This window comes from Trichomycterus rosablanca, chromosome 7, assembly GCF_030014385.1.
Source record: "Trichomycterus rosablanca isolate fTriRos1 chromosome 7, fTriRos1.hap1, whole genome shotgun sequence".
NCBI lineage: Eukaryota > Metazoa > Chordata > Actinopteri > Siluriformes > Trichomycteridae > Trichomycterus > Trichomycterus rosablanca.
The window spans coordinates 41,226,295-41,249,624 of record NC_085994.1 but is presented as its reverse complement, the minus strand read 5'-3'; the positions used below and the strand labels follow the sequence as shown (position 1 = coordinate 41,249,624).

Below are 23,330 nucleotides of genomic sequence, written 5' to 3'. Positions count from 1 at the left end.
GGAGATCTACTGTGGATCAACCTGCAGATGATTTTAATCCGGGTGAGAAGGTGAATGTTCCCATGCTGAAAGCATCCACAATGGGCACAAAGGGCTCAGGCATCGGTACTGGACATAGAAGCAACTAAAGATTGACAAAATAAACACACAAGCGATGTTTTAATTAATGTATTAACATTTTTCACACCAGCATTACTGTATCCTTTAGAATAATAATGTACAGATTTTTTTTATATACATATTTACTAATAACACATTTCCAAATGCGACATCCTCTTACATTTGCGGCATAACCCACAAAACAGTTTAAATAATAATGATAATAATAATAATATTAATAATACATAAAAAACGTCAAAAAAATGAATAGATTATATATTATATATATATTTATATATATATTAAACAGCAGTGGTGTATATGTGTGTGTTTGTGTATGTATGTGTGTGTGTATATATATATATATAAAACAGCAGTGAGTGATCTCAATTAACCAAATTGAAATCGAAAACAACACAGTTTTTTTAAATAAACAAACCTCATGTCACACACACACACACACACACACACACACACTTTATGATATTTATTAATATTTGTCAATAAAATGTTTTGTCGCAATTGTCATTTGTAAATTGTAAAGCTAAATTTTATTGTTAATCTTGAATACATGTGAAGATTAATTTTATCATTTTATTATCAGTTATTTTATTTTTATTTGGTATTTTCCAAAGAGGTTTGAATAATCAGAGATGCGTAAATTCGATGAAGATTCGACACAAAGAAAACGAGGTTCGATGATGATGAGAGTATTTTATTAAATAATGTTTGATAGTGATGATGATGATGATGATGGTGATAACTGGCGATTTTAGCCTTTTAAATGTATATTATATTTGTCTATACGAGCAGATATCAGCTGATGCACAGCACCGCGGTTCGATCCTCACCTTCCTTCCAAATCAGTGTGGTTTTCTTCTATAGGTTTCATGCAAAAGGTGTGTTGGCTGCCTGTGTAGGTTGTTTTTGGACTGGTGCCGGATCCAGCGCGACTCTAACAGGCGATTGTATAAAATAAATAGATAAAGACAAGCTTGTGTGGAATGAAGAAAGTTTAGATGTTGATGCTAAAATGAAAGAGGTAAATGCGGTTCCACTTTATAAAACGTGTCATAGATAAAATAAGTGGAGTGGTCTCTATTACTGTTCTGATTGCTCTGTATTATTTTTAAACAGAAACACTTCCGCTGATGCTCTAGCAAACATCTCTGCAAACATGGACTATATGGCCAAAAGTAGGTGGGCACCTGAACATGGGTTGCCACAAGGTTTTGAAATGTATATGTGGGAATCTGTGCCTATTCAGTCTAAAGAGCATTTGTCATCAAAGAAACATGTTTAAAATAATATTTTAGCAGAAAAGCCATTGACTTTGAGCTGGTGACTTCTCTGTGCCCATATAAATTGAGTGTAACATGCACCAAAATCACTCCAAAATCTTGAAGCTTAACTGATGTTTCTTGTGGAAAAGACACACAGGGCTTTGTTCTGCATGACAGCCATGCGCCCATGGTCAAGTAAAGCCTGCTTGACTGTGGACAATGACTGGGGACAATAAATGAATAAAATCTGTGAGATCAGATGCTGATGTTAGATGAAACGACCTGACTTGCAATCAACCTTCCAGTTAATTCCAAAGGTGCTCGCTGAGGTTGAGGCCACTGAGGTTCATCCTCATCAAACTCTTCACACCTTGTTTTTACAGACCTCACTGATTAAATAGTGTCCATATACTTTTGGTCATAGGGCGCATGATGTCAATGATGTCATTGTGTCTCTCATCCATGATAATGACGGTGATGAAGACGATGATGATGATCACAGTTTGTGAAGCCGTGTGAGCTTGCAGAGTTGGTTTTTGTACCTCTGAAGAAAATTGGACGTGAAGCTGAAGTTCATCTCACCTGAACTCGGATCTCCACTGGGATTTTCTCCTGCATTGGTGGATTACATGAGCTCTGTCAGTCACACACAAACACACACACACACACACACACACACACACGAGTCTTGGTCTTTGTGAAGTATTTTCGCCGACTTGCAAGCCACTGTTACTTAATCCCTGAGGAATAGCAGCACTTTCAGAGACTCTAATCTTTACTGCTCACAAATGAAAACAGGTCTGACTCCCTTGCTAAATGACTTGGTTGCAGGGCAAAAACAGCAACAATAGCATAACAAAATGTTATCCGCTATTCAAAGGAGTCAGACACGTTTTCATTTGTGAGCAGTGGATTAAAGAGCTTTGCTTTCTTTCTGCTAGTCCTGGTGTGGACATAACACCCCCCACAGGCCTTTCACTCCACCACAATCTTTACTGCTCACAAATAAAAACACACCTGACTCATGTGCTAAATGTTGTGCCCAGTGGCTTTGATGGATTGAATTTGATTCTTGTCAGGTTCCGTCTGTGAGGAGTGAGGATGTCTGGGATGTGAGGCTTTGTGAGCAGTATAAAAAATGTAGTGGCTTCACATGATTTGTAGGAAGCACGTGCTAACCCTTCCAGAATTGTAACTGTGTTTGGTTGGGGAGATTCACTTAGTGGATGGGAACTGGCACTGACTAAATTTGAGTGGAAAAATGTGCGCTGTGACATGCAGTCGAAATATAAATATGCAGGAATGAACGATGCATATGTGTAATAATAAAAAACAGAGAAATAAAAACGTTCAAAATGATAAAGTGTGATGTGATGTTTTTATTACAAATAATATTTCAGCAGAAATGTTACAGATTTTGAGCTGGTGACTTCTCTGTGCCCGTATAAATCAAGTGCAACATTGTTAGGGGTTAAGAGGCCGCCATGCACCAAAACAAGCACCAAAAACGCTCCAGAATCGACACCTTGAAGCTTAACTGATGTTTGTTGCTGAACAGACACACAGGGTTTTTTTTCTTGAATGGTCACGTAAAGCCTGCTTGACTGTGGACAGTGTTACCTGTGTTCTTGCAAAATTTTATCACTGACAAACCTGCTTCTTTAAGCGGGTTCTTAGATAAAACCCTAACATCCAGACAGATCTCTCTCAGCACAAAGTCAGAGTTTGAGATTTGTTGTTGACTCTGGTGAAGAGACCACTGTTCCACGCATGCTGTAATAGGTGCAATTAAACGAGCTCTTTTTATATAGGCACAGAGAAGTTACAGTACATTTTCCCCACCGCTTCCCCAAGGTTTCCCAGTAGAACACTGACCAGAGCACTTCCTTCACCGGCTTCCCTTCTTCCCATAATGCATCTTGGTGCAGGTAAGCTCTTCCCAGCTTAGCCATGCACATGATATCACGGTACTGGTGAGTGATTTTGAGCTGGTGACTTCTCTGTGCCCATATAAATGGAGTGTGACATCGCGAGGGGTTTGCAGAAAAGCACCAAGCTTAACTAAAGTTTGTTGTTTGGGCAGGTGTAGCCTATAGTGGTTAAGGTACTGGACTAGTAATCAAAAGGTCACTGGTTCAAGCCCCACCACTGCCAGGTTGTCACTGTTGGGCCCTTGAGCAAGGCCCTTAACACTCAATTGCTTAGACTGTTTACTGTCACAGTGCTGTAAGTCGCTTCGGATAAAAGCATCTGATAAGTGCTGAAAATGTAACTGCAGGGGTAGCTTAGCGGTTAGGGTACAGGACTAGTAATCGGAAGGTCACTGGTTCAAGCCCTTCATCCGCCAGCTTGCGATTGTTGGGCCCCTGAGCGAGGCCCTTAACTCTTAATTGCTTAGACAGTATACTGTCACAGTATACTGTAAGTCGCTTTGTATAAAAGCATCTGCTATATGCTACAAATGTAAATGTTGCTGAATAGACACACAGAGGTTTTTCTTGCATGGCAGCCTCTGTGTCCATGCTCACATAAAGCCTGCTTGACTGTGGACAGCGGCACCTGTGTTCTAGCAAACGTCCACGATCTGCTGGGCGTCTGATGCACCTTCCACAGGTTATTGTATTTAATTTTATTTTTAATTTTATTTTTCTGAAGAGCAGTGGTAGCTCAGTGGTTAAGGTACTGGACTAGCAATCAGAAGGTTGCCGGTTCAAGCCTCACAGTTGCCACTGTTGGGCCCCTGAGCAAGGCCCTTGACCCTCAATTGCTCAAAATCCTGTTCAGTCATAACTGTAAGTCGCTTTGGATAAAAGCGTCTATTAAATGCCGTAAATGTAAATGTACACGCTCCCGTTTTTTGGTTCGTCATTTCCGGTGCGTTTGGGACTGCCGCGCCCCCTTCCCACCCCGGGCGGAGCCGCTGGTGCTCGTGTGACGTCACGGGCGGCCCCTGCAGCGTGAATGAATCAAAGCGGCGTGCGCGTGTGTGCGCCGGCGCGCCTTTGATCCGGAGCGCAGCGCGAGAGTTTCGGCGGAATAAAGCGGAGAGTCAGACCGAGAGAGAACCGGAGAGAGAACCGGAGCGGCTCTGCAGAGCGGATTTCCTTCATTATTTGATCAGTCCTGTGATCAGAAGAGTGTGTGTGAGTGAGTGTGAGAGTGTGTGAGAGTGTGTGTGAGAGTGTGTGTGAGAGTGTGTGTAGGCTATGCGTGTGTGAGGGCGCGCGCTGTGTCGGAACGGATGGAGATGATGCAGAGTGCCGCCGTGCTGCCAGCCGAGAGTCCCGTTAAAGCCCTGCCCGACATGCTGGTACCACTGCAGCGTAAGATCCTTCACACTCTCATACTCACAGTTTAGCTGCATGATGATGATGATGAGGATGAGGATGAGGATGATGATGATGAATTGATGTATTACACTGTGGTGCAGCAGGTCCCGCTTCTGCACGGAATCTTTTTTTTGGGTCTGTTTGGATAGACATTATTAGCAGTATCAGCAGTAGTGCATGAGTTTGAATCCCAAATACTATTGATGGATGAATATGAGATAGAGGAGACTGATAATAATAATAATAATAATAATAATAATAATAATAATACATTTTTATCAATCTGCTCATATGAGAAATATTTGCTTTATATTGCAAACATTATAGAAGTGTATTTTTCATGGTGAGGATGAGGATAATCTGTGCATATTTTAATAATAAATGATATTGAATATTATACTGATATTAAATTGGCTAAATTATATATATATATATATATATATATATATATATATATAGACAGACAGACAGACAGACAGACAGACAGACAGACAGATTTATATTGCAAATCTATCTATCATCACAAATGAGGATGATTTGTGCAAATCTGTGCATATTTTAAAAATGAATAATAATACTGGATATTATACTGATATTAAATTGGCTTCAATTTACATATACAAATAGATATATATATATATATATATTGATGGATAGATAGATGGATAGATAGATAGATGGATGAGGATGAGGAGGATGTTGGTGCTGATGATGCAGAAGCGCTGTTGACCTTAACATCCAAACTTTCTTCCTTTTTTCGCATATTGGTTTAAAATGGAAAGAAAAGATTTAATTAGATTTGCAGCTTTATTAATAATGAGTGATCCAGTCTGGATTCTAACATGATGTATGAACATAAATATTAGTGATTTCTGATTTCTATCATATTTTCGCCGATTGCACGAGTTTAAATATTAAATATTCAGCTTAGACTGAAATGGATAGTGGGGTTGTGTAATATTGGCACATTTTATAAATATGCATTATATAACACAAAACCATTTAATAATAATAATAATAATAATAATAATAAGGAACAAGGTGATGAGGAACAAGAGGATGAGGACGCTACAATGCTGCTATGACTTTTCATTTTTTTTTATTTTTATAATTTTACTTTTTGCTTATATGGGCGATATTTAAAATATTACATACAGATATAACAAACACAATTATATATATATATATATATATATATATATATATATATATATATATATATATATATATATATATACATATAGCATATAATATTGATAAACATAATGAGGATATAGATTAGAGTATAAAACAATGAGGATATAATAATGAGGATGCTGATGGTGAGGGGGTGATCCTGCCTGAAATCTAATTTGAAATAAACCCAATTTGTTATAATATTTAATGAATTATATATATTATATTCTGGGCTGTTTGTAATACAGCAGGAGTGAAACTGCAGCAAAATGAGATGATGATAATAAGAGAAAGAGGAGGTGAAGATGTAGATGTCTTTATTAGAATTTAATTAATAAATGCTTCTTTTTCTTTTCTTACACATATTCTATAAATAATACAAATACAATTTAATACGCTGGTGATGGAGATGCGGTGGGTCCGGGTGATGAAAAATGCAGTCAAATTGAAACGTTTTTAGCTTCTTCGAGTTTTCTTCCTCGTATCTGCAACATGACCAGAGTTTAATTAAACAAGCTGATCTAAATGATGCTGATGATTCAGAAAAGATTCTTTAAGCCTAACAGTATAATAAAGCTGAATTATGATCATTGTAGGCGATGCAATTTGGGACCGAATAAATTAAATGTGAATGAATAAAAATACAGTTTGGATTTTAACAGGACAAAATAAACCTTATTTTAATAAATCAGAGGTAATCCTGATACTGGTAATAAAAATTACATTTAACAGTATTAAATCAGCCTGTTTAGATAATATTCATTATAGTCAGGAGATTAAACTGTTGTTCATGCTGTTTCTCTTTTGTTATTTATCTAAAAAGATATGAAATGGTAAACCTTAAATAGCACAAATCATATTGCAGGTGATAATTATATTAAGAATAAATTATATTAAGAATAAAACAAACCAAAAAACTAAATAAGCAATATTTGTATTATCATATTTTAATGTTTTAAGTATATAGGTAAATAATAACTGGCTGCTGTTACTCTTTACATATTTTAATACTGAATGACATTGAATATTATACTGATATTAAAGTATATAGAGTATAATATATAGAATATAATAATGTAATATATACAACACATTTTTCTTAAACTGATGATTAAACCCTAATTTGCTGAGCTAGGAGTTTTTTCCAGGTTTGCTCCTGTATCTCTGTGTTCAATTTCAACACATTTTGCAAAGCCACCAGTAATAGAAGAATAATAGAATCAGATTATACTGAAGTTAAAATCAAATAAAACATCATTCCTCGCCTGGGCTGTGAACCGTTTATCTGAATCATGAACCGTTCATTTGAAACGTAAATTGTTTATCGGAATAGTGAATCGTTCATCTGAATCACGAATCGTTCATCTGAATCACGAATCGTTCATCTGAATCGGATCTGCTGAACAGAAGTGAATCCGGATCCACACGGAGATTAAAGCAGCGTTTAAGTGTCTGAGCTTCAGCTTCTGTAAATCCAAACGCTTTATTAAATTAGAGAAATTACCTCTTTATCTTCACATCTGCTCCAATCTGCACTTCATCTGCTCCTCATAATCACATCAAACTCAGTCACATTCAGTCCTGGTCCTGGTCGCTGCGTGAATTTACAGATTTACACAGGATTTGGAGATCGAAGAAACAGATTATTATGATTTGTATATTTATGTGTTTACATGTTATTCTGATTTAAGGTCACAGTGTGACAAAATGGAACTCTCATTTTACTAATTGTTGCGTTTGAATGGGTAGTGATATTTAAAATATATTTATTAATATAAAACTCTTTAATATATTTAAACAAAACGCACTAATATAAAAGTCGGAAGAATAAAAACAATCCGAATTATTCTACACTACATTTACATTCACGTTTATTTGATCTCGGATTGCAGCGAGATTAGACACTGTCTCTAAACCTAAAATAAAATAAAACAAAACAAAATAAAAAATAAGTGAATAAAATCTGCGTCAGTAATAATGAGTCTAAATACTGAAAAGCGTTTCCTGTTGGCTGAATGTGTGATAAGTTATTTATATTTCACATTTATTATCTAAATATATTTTCAGCTCAGAATTTCCACTTAATATTTATAAACCCTGCAAACCTGAAATAAAATCCTCTTCTAATATTTAGAAAAATCCAGACTGGACTGGATTGGGTAATTATTGTGTCTTGCGGCCTTAAGTAAAAGCCGTATATTATAATTGATTATATTATATTACATAAAATTATATTAAATAAGATTATACTGTATTATATAAATCTATTAATAATGTGGGAAATATTTTATTTAATTCCAAACAGTTAAACATTAACGTTTAAATAATAAATACTGTTTAATTGTGGTGAACCGAAAAATCCTTCTCAATTCTGAAATTCTCAATTCATTCTGCATCACTTATTGTGTTTCCTTCTTCTACATATTTATTAATTCCAGGTTTTTAAAAAGTCTCAGTGATTTTCTACCACACAGCTAATTGCAATAATAAATTCTGCCCACTGACACGAGTTTACTGGCAGAGCCACGAAGGTGGTACAAAATAAAGAGGAGAATTTACTTTCCAAATCTGAACTCTGAAGACCTCTGGCTTCCACCATGCAGGATATTCGGTTCTGTTCGGGCTTAATCAATGACTCACGAATCAACAAATCACGGGGAAAAACAAAACTGTCCATTAAATGTGTAGAATTTTTATCCAACATGTGCAAATGCTTAATAACAATAAAACCAAATGACGCAAAAGAAGTGAAGAGAACTTTAGTAATAATCAAATTAATTTCCAACTTTTAAGATGATAAACCTGCTCTAACTTACACATGAGATTTAAATATTATTAGATCATCATCTCGTCAAGCCTAAGAGAAGTTACCATTCACGTTGTTTACATCTAAGGGCCCAAAACTGGCTCTTGGCCACTGCTAAAAGGTTGGTAGAATAAAATATGTAAATTAAGTAAATTAATGGTATGTTTCATCATAACTGTGACCCTGGTGCATGTGGAGGGTCTCCAGTGGATTGAACAAAGCCCTGACCTTAATCTTACTGAGAGTTCATTATATAAAAACGTCCATGATTTTGGAAAGGGATCATGGTTCGAATTGCGGGGGGATTTCGGGGTCTGTCTTTCCTAATTAATACTCACCCCCAACACCCCCTAAAAAGATAAACACAACAGTTAAAGGGGGGTGGTTATTTAATATATATAGTTAATATATAAAGTCACCCCCCGCCATTGTTACTGTATAATTCGCTCTCTGGATGGCCAACAAGCTCACAGAATTAGGGGGTCAGTTGTGATCAGACCCACTGCTATCTGGATTGGAACCTTTATATCGGTACTAACACAAATTTACATCAGTGGTTTATAAATAAATCCAATCATTTATTAACATACCACAAGAGAGTCCATTACAGTCCCCATAACATCCCAACACCACTCAGTTTCTGTAGGTGTGTTGATAAAGCATGGCATCATTGTGGCATCATTTTGGCATCATCATGGCACTGATGTGACCCATGAGTAGCGATTAATTTTGTTCCTTATAAAATTCAGATACGTATTTATCTGGTTTAGTTTATGTAAATGTGGTGTTCTGATTTAATTATGTAGTATTATGATTTTTTTAAATCTTTGTTTATTATAATATTCTTGTTCATTACATGCAGCAGTTGAGGTTTAGTTTGATTTATTTTATTTTATTTTGTTTATTTGTCAGGGACCTGCACAAAATACATCACTCTTAAAAGGTTTAGCTAACAGGATTAACTATTTCTGAATTTTTTAGTCCGTAATCACACTGGCATCGTATAAAACAGGAAAGCTATAAACGATCTGTTGAAGACTGAAATCAGAGTTCCTCTATAGGAACCATTCATTTAGAAATTTTAGAGAATATCGCGATCCAACACCCTCCTCTCCACCACCACCATTCGAAAGTAAAATTCCAGGGTTTTAAAGAGATTCAACATTTTATTCACATAGTCAGACATAAAACAGGACCATATATATATATATATTTACAATGCACATTGTCTCAAAGCAACTTTACAGAATACAGGACCAACAGACCAAAAACCCTGATATATATATCATATATCATCATCATCATTCTATCATCGTCTCTTGTTTTTGTGTTCACAGTTTGAACCCAGTGCCATGAAGTGAACATTGGAGGGGGGGTCTACTGGGAAGGAACAACTGATTGGAAGATGGGAACACTGACAGAACCTAATTACACATTACACAAACCTAGTGAGGATTTTATATAAATAAAAATATATACATTTTACATCAATGTATTAAAAGGAAGGGATTGAGCATATCTTAATATTGACGTTCCCCCAATACATTGATGTAAAATTTATAAATGAACATATTCCACTCACTAGGTTTGTGTAATGTTGGGTTCTGTCAATGTTTCCAATGTTCCCATCAAAAATGTCTTATACTGGAATAAAACAGCCCACCATTCCCAGTAGATTCCCCCAATGTTCAGTTCATGGTTACGGTCTTGGGTTAAACCATATACATTATGATCCCTAAAACAGGAGACGATGATAAAATGATGATGATGATGATAATGAGGATGAGAAAGATGCTAATGGAAAAAATGCCGCTTCACCTAAAAGGAGATTAAAAGATCTCAGACCAGAATAAACCAGTTTTATATAAATAAATAACTGGTGGATTAAGGATTATTTTAATATTTTAATACGATCCGCTTTTAAATGATTCTCTTAATTTTTAGGATCTATTATGTTGATGAATAATGCAGCATATGTGGCTTATAATCGTCCCAACAATTAGTCAAAGTAGATAAAACACCGACAAACACCGATCAGAGATGAATTCATAATAATAATAATAATAATCTAACAGTTCTCATCTCCTACATGTTTGTCTGCAGATTTATTTCAGGTCAAACTCAAACATTCACACTGTTTTAGTGCCCTAAATCCTATAATAAATAGGATTTTATTATTAAATAAAAAGCACAAACCTCCGAGTTCCAAACTCAACACGCTGAGGTTTATATCGGTCGTGTCAGGCGCGACTTCCACTATTTAATTATGTTAAAAAATTATAAAGCCTAATTAGGTCATTTTTAACAATATATTTAATTTCTATCAACAGTATGTTCTGGTCAGGGTCGCGGCAGGTCCAGCTCCACCGAGAAAACCAAAGCAGATGGCATGAATACCCCTGACAGAGCGCCAATCTATTGCCGGGCTTCGTTCGACACAATGTCAGACAGGCCGATAGCACCTATTCAGATTCGAACCCTGATCTTAGGGGTGGTGGGCTAATGTAACAGAACTTGTTGTAACTGGATTTGGTGTATTGGCGACCTGTCAGGGGTGTTTCCGACCTTTCGCCCATATGTCCCACCTCGACCATGACCAGAATACAGTGTTGGTAAAACAAATACTGAATGATTGAATGCATGCATTGTTGCAACTGATCATTATTCTGATCTCGATATTATGAAAACGATATTATTATTTATGTGAGTGTTATTATAATTATAATTAATGTTAGTGAAGAGCTGCTGGTTTATGCTGCCTACACTATATGGTCAAAATTATGTGGACACAACTTCCAAACAAAGGTTATTAAAATCAATAATTTGCTCCCAACAGTTTGTTAAGGGTCATTTCCTGCTTCATCATTACCGTGCCATAAACAGTCCTGATTTCAAGTCCCACCCTGCTGCCTGACAGTACAAATGCTATTTAAAAGAAAGGGCCAAATTCCCACAGACTCACTTTGAAATATAGAAGCAAACCATCCTAAAGTGAAAGATAACTTAGGCCGCTGCTTTGGGTCCGATCTGAACACATCTGATCATAATACTGATCATAATTATACTGTGTTCACAATATAAACAGTTTGATGTTAATCTTTGATCTTTGATGTTTGTATTTGATGAATGTGTGTATGTTTAGATGAGTGATGATAACTAAAACAGAGCATCATTATCACACAGGGACTTTATATATTATTATATTAATAATAATGAAAAACACACGGGTGAAAAATGATCTTTCATGTGTTTGTTATTCCTTTATCTTCCACTGTGTGTGTGTGTGTGTGTGTGTGTGTGTGTGTGTTCACTTTATTCTGAAGTACGATATATTGATCGTTTTCTGTATAGATGGTGGACTCTCATCACCTCATTTCTGCTTTACTGTATCACACACACACACACACACACACACACACACACACACACACACACACACACACACACACACACACACACACTGAACGAATGACTGAGTGAATGATTTCTGTGATGGCTTTTTAGTGGCTGAAGTAAAATAAAAACTCTTCCTCTCTCCGTGTGTGTGTGTGTGTGTGTGTGTGTGTGTGTGTACAGAGGTACCCGAGTGTGTGGGCTGTAACCAGAGGATCCTGGATAAGTTCGTGTGTAAGGTGCAGGACCTTCACTGGCACTCTACCTGTCTCAGGTGTGCGGAGTGTGAGGAGCTGCTGAGTGAGCGCTGTTACTGCCGAGGAGGAAACGTTTACTGCAGAGAGCACTTCTACACGTCAGTACACACACACTCATTCATTCATTCATTCATTCATTCATTTACTCATTCGTCTGTTCATTCATTCATTCATTCATAATTTTTTTTATTCATTAATCTGTTCATTCATTCATTCATCTGTTTATTCATTCATTCATTAATTCACCCATTTATTCATTCATTCAATTACTCATTCATTAATTCATATATTAATTAATTCATATATTAATCTGTTAATTTGTTCATTAATACATTCATTCATTTATTTATATATTCATTCATTCATTTACTCATCCGTTAATTTGTTCATTCATCGATTCGTTCATAAATGCATTAATTTCATTTGTTCATCTGTTCATTCTTCCATTCATTCGTTCTTTCTTTCGTTTATAAATTCATTTGTTCATTCATTTGTTTCTTTATTAATTCATTCAATTATACATTCATAAATTAATTCATTAATTGATCAGTTGGTCATTCATTCATTCGTTCATAAATTAATGTATTCATTCATTCATTTGTTTGTTTGTGCATTTATTCATTTTTTAATTCATAAATTTGTTTATTCCTTCATTCATATATTCATTAATTTGTTCATGTATTCATCCGTTAATTTGTTAATTCATTAATTAATTTATTTTTTCATTCATAAATTATTTAATTAATTCTTTCTTTCTTTCTTTTTTCATTAATATGTTCATTTGTTTATAAATTAATTTATTAATTCATCCATTCATTCATTCATTCACTTACTTATTTACTCATTCATTCCGTTCATTCTTTTCGTTATTTATTTCTCACTCTGAAACACTGGGTGCTATGAAACCTGGGTTGCTTGTAGATCATCAGAGGCTGCAGGTAGAGTAGGGTTGGTCCTCAAGGACTGTCGGTAAGGCAGGGTCCCTGATGGCTGTTGGAAGATCATGGTCCTTGCTAGTAGAGAAAGGTTCTTGAGGGCTCTTTGTAAAACAGGGTACTTGGAGGTTGTAAGTGGAGCAGGGTCACTGAAGGTCGTCTGTGGAGCAGGGTCTCTGAAGGTCGTCTGTGGAGCAGGGTCTCTGAAGGTCACCTGTGGAGCAGGGTCTCTGAAGGTCACCTGTGGAGCAGGGTCTCTGAAGGTTGTCTGTGGAGCAGGGTCTCTGAAGGTCGTCTGTGGAGCAGGGTCCTTGAAGGTCACCTGTGGAGCAGGGTCTCTGAAAGTCGTCTGTGGAGCAGGGTCCTTGAAGGTCACCTGTGGAGCAGGGTCTCTGAAGGTCACCTGTGGAGCAGGGTCTCTGAAGGTCACCTGTGGAGCAGGGTCTCTGAAGGTCGTCTGTGGAGCAGGGTCTCTGAAGGTCGTCTGTGGAGCAGGGTCTCTGAAGGTCGTCTGTGGAGCAGGGTCTCTGAAGATCGTCTGTGGAGCAGGGTCCTTGAAGGTCACCTGTGGAGCAGGGTCTCTGAAGGTTGTCTGTGGAGCAGGGTCTCTGAAGGTTGTTGGTTTGTAAACATTCCCAGGAGCTGCAGTAGAACCCGGTAACTAGAAGTGATGGCTCGATTTGGTCCCGGGATGAATCGGAATCTCTGATTGAAAGGTTCAAGTGCTGGTTTTGGCGTGCGGTCACTTCTGAGCCTCGGAGTAAATTCGATTCAAGCTGTCCAGCCAAATCAGGAGTGAAATTGGACAAAGAGAGGAACACGGTGGTGCAGCAGGTATAGAGGCTGCCACACAATGAAACAAAACAAAACTGCCCCCGAGATGTTGGCGAGAAGGGGAACGGAAGCAAGTTGCCCCATAATAGATTGGTGCCCAGAGGGAGTCACATGAGGACTATGAGGATATGAACAGTCAGTGTTTCCTCATGAGACAGCATGATGGCTCGGCTGGTAGAGTGGATGCTGCACAACACCAAGGGTCCTGGAGACCTGGGATCAAATCTCGCCCCCAGACCCCCAGTTCTTGTAGTATTTTAAGTACTCCAGTTTCCTTCAACCCCCCAAAACATAGAAAGGCTACATACAGTAAATTCACTGAGATGTTCACATGGGCAGGAACCTCTCGGTTCGTACCTACAGACGGGGACCCCTCGGCTCTTTACGGAGGACGTAGGGCAGGAGTGACCACCCTGCCCCTCGGCCCTTTGGCTTTCTCGTCCCTCTTTTCTCTTCTCTCCGGCATTAGGGGATAAATTAAGTTTGTCTTTGATCCTGTTACCGAATCACGCTTGAGACTTTAATGTCTCGGTGAGACTGAGTGGACGCTAACGTCATTAACTCACCCACGGGGTTTGATGTCAAATTTGCCCTCCACTCCCATGCATTGTTGTATGGCGGGAAACAACGGATACCAAGAGGAGGAAGTGCCCAGCGTGGGGGGAAGGACGGCGCTCTATAGAACACAGACCCATTTGAAAAGGGACCGTTGTTCTCTCTGACCGGTCTGGGTTTGGATCTGCTCCTGTAGCGCCATCCACTGCTAAGAGGTATAAAATAAGACATTTCACATCATGTCCCAGCATGACTGTGTTCCGTAATGACTTGGGTTGTTGGGTTTGGCCTGCAGGAACTCCAGTGGTCTGAAGAGCACCCTGACCTTCTTGTCCAACATCAATGCCCAACCTCACAAACACTGTCTAGGATGAATGACCACAGAGTCACACAGGCGTGCTCTTGGGAATGCCTTTCAGGAGGAGCGGAGACTGTTATAGGCGACAACACTAAATTAATCGTCTGGTCCAACATCTGCATTTTCACCATAGAGATCAGCAGGGAGCACAGGGTACAGGATCATGCCCAGCTGCCATGCCATTATGGCTGGCTAAGGGGATGAAGGTGCAGACGATGGCTCTTGGCCACTTCATCGCAGGCTCTTTGCATGCTCTGCCAGGATGGTATTCTTTGTGTGAGCTTCCTCCAGAGGTGGCATGACAGCACCTTAGTGACCGGTGCACCATAATTGGCACCATCAGCCCCAGCTTTAGTTGAGTTCCTCTCTCTCTGTCTCTCTTTATGCTTTTTCTGAGAACGTGGGTGATAAATTGAGTAGCTGGCGTGGTGGCATCTCATTTTATCATTTCTGTATTATCATTTTCTACTTCCCTCTTTGGTCCCTCTGCTCTTTCGTTTCTCGTTTTGATGACACTGATTGATCCCGGTGTCGGTCTGCCGGTGTGTTCGCAGGCGGTTCGGGACGAAGTGCGCCTCCTGCCAGCAGGGCATCCCTCCGTCTCAGGTGGTGCGTAAGGCGCAGGACTTCGTTTATCACCTGCACTGTTTCTCCTGTGTGATGTGCAGCAGACAGCTCGCCACCGGAGACGAGTTTTACCTGATGGAGGACGGACGGCTGGTCTGCAAGGTCGACTACGAGACCGCCAAACAGAACGGTGAGAACCTCAGCTGCTTTAACCTCAACCTCACCTACCTAAACCTCAGCTACTTTAACCTCAGCTATGGTAGTTTGGTACATCAGTACGTCAGCAGCATGATACCAAAGTGTGTGTGTGTGTATATATAGAGGTGTGTATAGAGGTGTATGTGTGTTTGTATGTGTGTGTGTATATATATATATATATATATATATATATATATATATACATATATATACTGTATATATATATATATATGTGTGTGTGTGTGTGTGTTTGTATGTGTAAATATGTCTATAGATGTGTGTGTGTGTATGTGCCTATATGTCTATAGATGTGTATGAGTGTGTGTGTGTGTGTGAGTGTGTGTGTATGTGTGTGTATATAGCTGTATAGTTGTGTGTGTATGAGTGTGAATGTGTTTGTGTATGTGTATATATGTCTATAGGTGTGTGTGTGTGTGTGTGTATGTATATGTGAGTATATGTAAGTGTGTATGTGTATGTGTGTATGTGAGTGTGTATATCTATGTGTCTATGTGAGTGTGTGTGTGTGCATGTGTTCGTGTATATGTGTGTGTATGTGTGTGTGTATATAGAGAGGTGTGTATAGAGGTGTATGTGTGTTTGTATGTGTGTGTATATCTATGTATGAATGTGAGTGTGTATGTGTGTGTATATATACAGTGTATCACAAAAGTGAGTACACCCCTCACATTTCTGCAGATATTTAAGTATATCTTTTCATGGGACAACACTGACAAAATGACACTTTGACACAATGAAAAGTAGTCTGTGTGCAGCTTATATAACAGTGTAAATGTATTCTTCCCTCAAAATAACCCAATATACAGCCATTAATGTCTAAACCACCGGCAACAAAAGTGAGTACACCCCTAAGAGACTACACCCCTAAATGTCCAAATTGAGCACTGCTTGTCATTTTCCCTCCAAAATGTCATGTGATTTGTTAGTGTTACTAGGTCTCAGGTGTGCATAGGGAGCAGGTGTGTTCAATTTAGTAGTACAGCTCTCACACTCTCTCATACTGGTCACTGAAAGTTCCAACATGGCACCTCATGGCAAAGAACTCTCTGAGGATCTTAAAAGACGAATTGTTGCGCTACATGAAGATGGCCAAGGCTACAAGAAGATTGCCAACACCCTGAATCTGAGCTGCAGCACATTGGCCAAGATCATCCAGCGTTTTAAAAGAGCAGGGTCCACTCAGAACAGACCTCGCGTTGGTCGTCCAAAGAAGCTGAGTGCACGTGCTCAGCGTCACATCCAACTGCTGTCTATGAAAGATAGGCGCAGGAGTGCTGTCAGCATTGCTGCAGAGATTGAAAAGGTGGGGGGTCAGCCTGACAGTGCTCAGACCATACGCCGCACACTACATCAAATTGGTCTGCATGGCTGTCACCCCAGAAGGAAGCCTCTTCTGAAGTCTCTACACAAGAAAGCCCGCAAACAGTTTGCTGAAGACATGTCAACAAAGGACATGGATTACTGGAACCATGTCCTATGGTCTGATGAGACCAAGATTAATTTGTTTGGTTTAGATGGTCTCAAGCATGTGTGGCGGCAATCAGGTGAGGAGTACAAAGATAAGTGTGTCATGCCTACAGTCAAGCATGGTGGTGGGAATGCCATGGTCTGGGGCTGCATGAGTGCAGCAGGTGTTGGGGAGTTACATTTCATTGAGGGACACATGAACTCCAATATGTACTGTGAAATACTGAAGCAGAGCATGATCCCCTCCCTCCGGAAACTGGGTCGCAGGGCAGTGTTCCAGCATGATAATGACCCCAAACACACCTCTAAGACGACCACTGCTTTATTGAAGAGGCTGAGGGTAAAGGTGATGGACTGGCCAAGCATGTCTCCAGACCTAAACCCAATAGAACATCTTTGGGGCATCCTCAAGCGGAAGGTGGAGGAGCGCAAAGTCTCAAATATCCGCCAGCTCCGTGATGTCGTCATGGAGGAGTGGAAAAGCATTCCAGTGGCAACCTGTGAAGCTCTGGTAAACTCCATGCCCAGGAGAGTTAAGGCAGTTTTGGGAAATAATGGTGGCCACACAAAATATTGACACTTCAGGAACTTTCACTAAGGGGTGTACTCACTTTTGTTGCCGGTGGTTTAGACATTAATGGCTGTATATTGAGTTATTTTGAGGGAAGAATAAATTTACACTGTTATATAAGCTGCACACAGACTACTTTTCATTGTGTCAAAGTGTCATTTTGTCAGTGTTGTCCCATGAAAAGATATACTTAAATATCTGCAGAAATGTGAGGGGTGTACTCACTTTTGTGATACACTGTATATATACTGTATATACTGACCCTGCTCTTTTAAAACGCTGGATGATCTTGGCCACTGTGCTGCAGCTCAGTTTCAGGCTGTTGGCAATCTTCTTGTAGCCTTGGCCATCTTCATGTAGCGCAACAATTCGTCTTTTAAGATCCTCAGAGAGTTCTTTGCCATAAGGTGCCATGTTGGAACTTTCAGTGACCAGTATGAGAGAGTGTGAGAGCTGTACTACTAAATTGAACACACCTGCTCCCTATGCACACCTGAGACCTAGTAACACTAACGAGTCGCATGACATTTTGGAGGGAAAATGACAAGCAGTGCTCAATTTGGACATTTAGGGGTGTAGTCTCTTAGGGGTGTACTCACTTTTGTTGCCGGTGGTTTAGACATTAATGGCTGTATATTGAGTTATTTTGAGGGAAGAATAAATTTACACTGTTATATAAGCTGCACACAGACTACTTTTCATAGTGTCAAAGTGTCATTTTGTCAGTGTTGTCCCATGAAAAGATATACTTAAATATCTGCAGAAATGTGAGGGGTGTACTCACTTTTGTGATACACTGTATATATATGTGTGTGTGTGTGTTTGTATGTGTAAATATGTCTATAGATGTGTGTGTATGTGCCTATATGGCTATAGATGTGTATGAGTGTGTACATATCTCTACAGGTGTGTGTATGAGTGTGAGTGTGTGTGTATGTGTGTGTATATAGCTCTATAGGTGTGTGTGTATGAGTGTACATATCTCTACAGGTGTGTGTATGAGTGTGAGTTTGTGTGTATGTGTGTGTATATAGCTCTATAGTTGTGTGTGTATGAGTGTGAATGTGTTTGTGTATGTGTATATATGTCTATAGGTGTGTGTGTGTGTGTGTGTGTGTATGTATATGTGAGTATATGTAAGTGTGTATGTGTATGTGTGTATGTGAGTGTGTATATCTATGTGTCTATGTGAGTGTGTGTGTGTGCATGTGTTCGTGTATATGTGTGTGTATGTGTGTGTGTATATAGAGAGGTGTGTATAGAGGTGTATGTGTGTTTGTATGTGTGTGTATATCTATGTATGAATGTGAGTGTGTATGTGTGTGTATATATATACAGTATATGTGTGTGTGTGTGTGTGTGTGTGTGTGTTTGTATGTGTAAATATGTCTATAGATGTGTATGAGTGTGTACATATCTCTACAGGTGTGTGTATGAGTGTGAGTGTGTGTGTATGTGTGTGTATATAGCTCTATAGGTGTGTGTGTATGAGTGTACATATCTCTACAGGTGTGTGTATGAGTGTGAGTTTGTGTGTATGTGTGTGTATATACTGTAGCTCTATAGGTGTGTGTGTATGAGTGTACATATCTCTACAGGTGTGTGTATGAGTGTGAGTTTGTGTGTATGTGTGTGTATATAGCTCTATAGGTGTGTGTGTATGAGTGTGAATGTGTTTGTGTATGTGTATATACCTGTATGTCTATAGGTGTGTGTGTGTATGTGTGTGTATGTGTGTGTGTGTGTTTATGCAGATTTGCACAGTGTTGATTGATGATGTTAAGTGAAGCAATGTGGTTTTATGGCAGCGTCTCAAAAACCTCCAGCAGCCTGTCAGTGTCAGATTTACATCACACACACACACACACACACACACACACACACACACACACACACACACACACACACACACACTTTATTTAAATGTGGGGAATCACTTTGAGGTTGAACCTCATTTACAAGCCGCCTCCCACTCCAACACGACACGTGTCCGATCTGCCGCCACTTCTTATCACCCGCCAGGGTCGGGTTCCCACACAGAGCCATATTGCATTCGGAGAGACGCCCCCTAGTGGACAATGTGGAACTTTGACGTTGCTTTGGATAATAAAATGTGTGCGTGTGTGTGTGTGTGTGTGTGTGTGTGTGTGTGTGTGTGTGTGTGCGTTGCAGACGACTCTGAGACGGGGGCCAAGCGTCCGCGCACCACCATCACGGCCAAACAGCTGGAGACGCTGAAGAGCGCGTACAAGAACTCGCCCAAACCGGCCCGTCACGTCCGAGAGCAGCTCTCCTCCGAAACGGGACTGGACATGCGAGTAGTCCAGGTAACAGCGCACACTACAGAGCCAAAAGTATATGGACATCTGACCATCAGCCTGTCGGACACCTCATACAAAACTAACGGCTTTTCGCAACATTCTGGAGTGTGTCTGTGGGGATTTGTGCCCATTCACTCAACATGTAGCTTTATTCCTAATTTGTGCAGCCCAATAGTCTAATAAAGATCATTTACTGTGTGGTCAAAACTATGTGGACAGGCATCCATAAGCTTTGTTGAAACCATGAGAAGTAATTGTGCTGGACCAGCTGCTAATATTCTGACAAGATTCTGGAGTGTGTCTGTGGGGATTTGTGCCCAGTAACTCAACATGTAGCTTTATTTTCAAATAAAGGTCAAAACTATGTGGACAGCCATCCATAAGCTTTGTTGAAACCATGAGAAGTCATTGTGCTGGACCAGCCTATTAGCTTAGATACTGGAGTGTTTCTGTGGGGATTCGTGCCCGATTACTGATTTAGGTCCTGAAATCGTCTCGGCCACGTTCCAGTTCATCCCAAAAGTGTTTATAAGGATTGAGGAGTGTCAGGTCACTAAAGGTCCTTCACACCAAAAGACTGGAGCTCACTTTGGGGAGGAAATGACCCTTCCTTGTTAGAGACGGGTGTGGCTGAGTGACCTGAACTCTAATCCTCGCCTCTCTCTCTCTCTCTCTCTCTCTCTCTCAGGTGTGGTTCCAGAACAGACGAGCGAAGGAGAAGCGGTTGAAGAAGGACGCCGGACGCCATCGCTGGGGTCAGTTTTATAAAAGCGTAAAACGCAGCAGAGGCACAGCGAAGGCGGAGAAGGAGAGTTCGGCCGAGGACGGAGGGATGAGCGACAGTGAGCTCAGCTTCAGAGGTGCGGCCGCCTTCACGTCTCCAACTATTCTCCTCATCCAGGGCTAAAATGAAATGAAATGATTTGGTTTAAGGTTCAGGTTTAGGGTTTAGAATCTAGGATTAAAGGCTCCACCGGATCACCGTGACTCCAGATCCTCAAGACTGAAGTTTGGGAATTCTGTCTTAGAGCACAATCCTGTGTTCTTGTAGGCTTGGTGAACGATCCTGACCTCTAAACCCTAAATCTGGCATCCCAACTCCTAGCCCCTAAAATACTACACCCTAACTCCTACATCCTAACCCCACAACCACTCTTCTACACCCTTCTACAACTCCCACGCCATCACGCCTACACCCTAAATTCTATATTCTAACTCATAAACCCTAACACACACCCCTAACTTCTACATCCTAACTCCTACACCCTCACTTCTTCACCCTAACCCCTACATCCTAATCCCTCTAACCTAACCCCTAAGCTCTATCTTATACACCCTAACCCTTATGCCCTAACCCCTACACCCTCACTTCTACACCCTCATTTCTACACCTTAACCCTTGCACCCTAATCCCTACACCCTTACTTTTACATCCTAACCCCTACGCCCTATCTTATACACTCTAACGCTTACACCCTCACTTCTACACCCTAACCCCTAAACTCTAATTTCTACACCCTAACCCCTACACCCAAAATTCTATGTTCTACACCCTCTATAACTTCTACACCCTCACCTCTACACTCCTACAGCCTAAATTCTACATTCTAACGCATACACCCTCACTTCTACACCTAACCCTTACATCCTATCTTCTACACCCTAACCCCTATGTCCTAATCCCTCACTTCTACACCCTAACCCCTACAACCTTACTTCTACACCCTACCCCTACACCCTTATTTCTACGTCCTAACCCTTACACCCTTATCCCTACACCCTTACTTTTACATCCTAACCCCTACGCCCTATCTTATACACTCTAATGCTTACGCCCTAACACCTACACCCTAACCGCTACCCCTTAACTTCTATACCCTTACCCTAAACTCTATATTTAACTACTACACCCTAACACATATCCTAAATTCTACATCATAACTCTTACACCCTCACTTTTACACCCTAACTCCTACACTGTACTATACAAAACCCCAAACTAAACGTTCCTGTACACACTGATGAATCCCCACGCGTCACTGCGAGGAGGTTTTTGGGGTTTTTTGGAATCTGTCGGGTCCTTTATAACCATCTGATCTCTGTGAGCTGGTTTTGGAAAAACCATAAAAGATCTCGTTCACTTTTAAAAGCTTCGTTTACGAGAGCTGAGAGGAGGAAAGAGAAGCTCGAGCTCAATTACACAGAGAGCATCGGAAAACACCGGAACCACAACCGGGAACCGTAACCAGGAACCACAACCGGGAACCAGGAACCGGGAACTGTAATCCAGAACATCAAACCCTCGACAAATTAAAGGAAAACAATCCAAGATCTGCTCCCTAAAGGTCGACACCACCCACCGTTCCGTGACCCCTTGTTCCCTGTAAATAAAACATCGCCTGGCCTTCCCTAAAGTGATGCTACATATTTGGAGGATGGATTGTTTGTTTGATAGGAATGTGTGTGTTCGATAATATACGTGGTGTCCTAATACTTTTGTCCACTTCCTCTCTCCTGCAGAGGATCAGATCCTGTCCGACCTGGCCCACGCCAACGGCCTGTACGATAGCGTCGCCGACGTCTCCGGCGGGAGCCTGATGAACGGCGGCTTCTCGCTGGACGCCTCGAGCCCCTACTCGCCCTCGTCGGTCGGCTCGCTCCCCGGCCACGCCCACCTGCTGGGGGCCGTGGGCTTCGGCATGGACGGGCTGACGGGAGCGGGGGGTCAGGCGCTCAGAGGGGTCACCTCCGACCTCTCCACGGGGAGCAGCACCGGATACCCCGACTTCCCCAACAGCCCGGCGTCCTGGCTGGACGAGATGGACCACGCCCAGTTCTGAGGTCCGGGGACAGAGTGAAGGACTAAAAAGGACAGAACGGACGTTCGGGAGGCTGGACGTTCCCTAACGGATTTGAATTCACGCCGGCGGAGCGTTCGGACACGGCGGACGCTCGGAAGTGACGCGCACACATCGATGATTTTAATATGTCCTGATGATGTTTGTTAGCGTTTTTTGGCTTCCTGTGTCGGACTTAGCGGTCACTCCATCTACACGTCCATCAGTTGTGCAGGTTTTTATTTATTTATTTATATATATCTATATATTAGCGTGAACACTAACAGTTAACTTGTCACTGCACTCTAAGTGCAGGTCCCAAG

At 40.4% G+C, this 23,330-nt stretch overlaps 1 protein-coding gene across 1 annotated transcript; it reads left to right on the top strand.

The window, feature by feature from the left end:
* Positions 1-4,623: 4,623 nt before the first annotated feature.
* On the top strand, positions 4,624-23,010 carry lhx4 (LIM homeobox 4). The gene is made up of 6 exons (XM_062999561.1): positions 4,624-4,705; positions 12,270-12,441; positions 15,580-15,782; positions 20,022-20,176; positions 20,859-21,030; positions 22,691-23,010. Exons 1-6 carry the CDS (start codon positions 4,624-4,626, stop codon positions 23,008-23,010), a joined length of 1,104 nt encoding a protein of 367 aa, XP_062855631.1.
* The last annotated feature ends 320 nt before the right edge of the window (positions 23,011-23,330 follow it).

Excerpts from the sequence above, each read along its gene's own strand:
- lhx4 (XM_062999561.1), top strand. The coding sequence starts at position 4,624 with ATGGAGATGATGCAGAGTGCCGCCGTGCTGCCAGCCGAGAGTCCCGTT. Across the intron at positions 4,706-12,269 it reads CATGCTGGTACCACTGCAGC|AGGTACCCGAGTGTGTGGGC; the intron begins GTAAGATCCTTC and ends GTGTGTGTACAG. Across the intron at positions 21,031-22,690 it reads CAGTGAGCTCAGCTTCAGAG|AGGATCAGATCCTGTCCGAC; the intron begins GTGCGGCCGCCT and ends TCTCTCCTGCAG.